We start from the raw sequence: 1,719 nt of genomic DNA on the forward strand, positions 1-1,719 counted from the left end.
TGAGCTTTCTTGAGCACAGGAGGTATAAGATGAAGCCAGGCGCATGCAGGCCCACATGGGAGGTGAGAGAGGCCAGGCCAGGAGGCCCATGAGAGGACAACCTGCGTGTTCACGGAAGTCAGATGGGGATGAGTTGGGTGTGACTCGGGGAGGAGCACTGGGCTGGGACAGAAGGTGTAGGCAGGCTCTGGGAGCCGGGGAGGGAAGGTGAAAGGCTATGAAGTCTCGAAGCCAATTCATGCTCAGGTTCATGAAGCAGAAAGAGGAAAGGGAAGAGAGAGAGACAGCTTGGCCGTGATAATGAGAGGATTTCTTAATGGCTGAGGCTGGAGGCGGCAGGTGTTTTCCTGGTTCCTACCTTCCTCTGTTACTTGAATGTTCCTGGGAACACACTGTCCTCTTCTGCTCTCAGGTTTGTATGGAGGGCACCAAAAGGGCAGACACAGGCTTTCTGCAAGCTTCCTTTCCACGCCTGCCGCATAGAAACCACACAGAGGGAGGCATGGCAAGACTGAAAGACATCCAACAGCAGGACCGTTTAAGTCGATCCCTTCCACAGGCCAGCATGTGTTTAGATGCTCGAGCAGGGAGTGCGGGACCTTGTTTCAGTTTGCGCAAAGTTAACGAACTGTCTTCTGATTTTACAGTGAGATGCAAATACTGTTTTGAATAAAAATCCCTTTGTTGTTTTTTCACAGGGCTGTAGCAGTGGCCAGGAAGAAAACCACCCCCTTAAGGTTGTTTTTGTGACCGTTCTTTGGAGCATTGTTCTAAAAATGGGAAATGACATCTTGCTGTGCCAAGGGAAACAAGCACCTGCAGTTGAAGGAATATCTTCCACGAGGCGGCTTGCGGAGCATGCGCGGTGATAGCTCCGGCCGTGCCGGACCAAAGGCTGCGCAGAAGCTCTGCTTGGTGCATTTCGTTACTTGCAAGGGGACAGAGGGTGGGCTTAGGTTTGGGACTAGAGGGGCTTTGGCAACTACGGGGCTCAGGTGATTATCCTTCACTCATTCATCCAATAAACGTTTATCAAGCATCTATTCTTGTGTCAGCCTCTGCTTTCCTCTGTTCCCTTCCCGGGCGTTGTGAAAATCCCTGGGAGGGGTGATCACAGGCAGCAGCTTGCTGTCACTTTTTTTTTTTCAGTTTTCAGAGTCAGCGCATGGCTGCCGCCTCCGCATGACTGAGAACCTGCTTGCTTTCTCTCCGTCCTCTCTTTACTTTCTCCTTCTTTCTTACATCCCTTGCTCCCCATCCCTTTTCTCTTTCCTCTTTATTTATCTAAAAAAGGAGAAATGTTTTTTGTTTATTTGTTTGTTTGTTTTTTGAGACAGTGTCTCACTCTGTCGCCCAGTCTGGAGTACAGTGGTGTGATCCCAGCTCACTGCAACCTCCGCCGCCCAGGTTCAAGTGATTCTCCTGCCTCAGCAGCCTGAGTAGCTGGGATTACAGGTGCGTACCACCAAGCCCAGCTAATTTTTGTATTTTTAGTAAAGACGGAGTTTCACCATGTTGGTCAGGCTGGTCTCAAACTCCTGATCTCGTGATCTGCCCGTTTTGGTCTCCCGAAGTGCTGGGATTACAGGCTTGAACCACAGTCCCCGGCCAAGAAATGTAATTTTTAACATGTATTTCTTCAGACACATGCCCTTCCCTTCCTCCCTCCCTTCCTTCCTTCCTCCCTTTCTTTCTTTTTCTTTTTTTTTTTTTTTTTTT

At 49.6% G+C, this 1,719-nt stretch overlaps 1 protein-coding gene across 1 annotated transcript in view; it reads left to right on the forward strand.

Annotated features, from left to right (window-relative positions):
* AHNAK (AHNAK nucleoprotein) overlaps positions 1–1,043 on the forward strand; it is a 105,791-nt gene extending 104,748 nt beyond the window's left edge. The window contains exon 6 of the mRNA XM_017503998.1: positions 699–1,043. Coding sequence (XP_017359487.1) covers positions 699–706 — 8 coding nt within the window. The 3' untranslated portion in view covers positions 707–1,043. The remainder of the gene's footprint in view (positions 1–698) is intronic.
* Positions 1,044–1,719: the final 676 nt, after the last annotated feature.

This window comes from Cebus imitator, unplaced genomic scaffold (genome assembly GCF_001604975.1).
Source record: "Cebus imitator isolate Cc_AM_T3 unplaced genomic scaffold, Cebus_imitator-1.0 Scaffold316, whole genome shotgun sequence".
NCBI classification, from domain to species: domain Eukaryota; kingdom Metazoa; phylum Chordata; class Mammalia; order Primates; family Cebidae; genus Cebus; species Cebus imitator.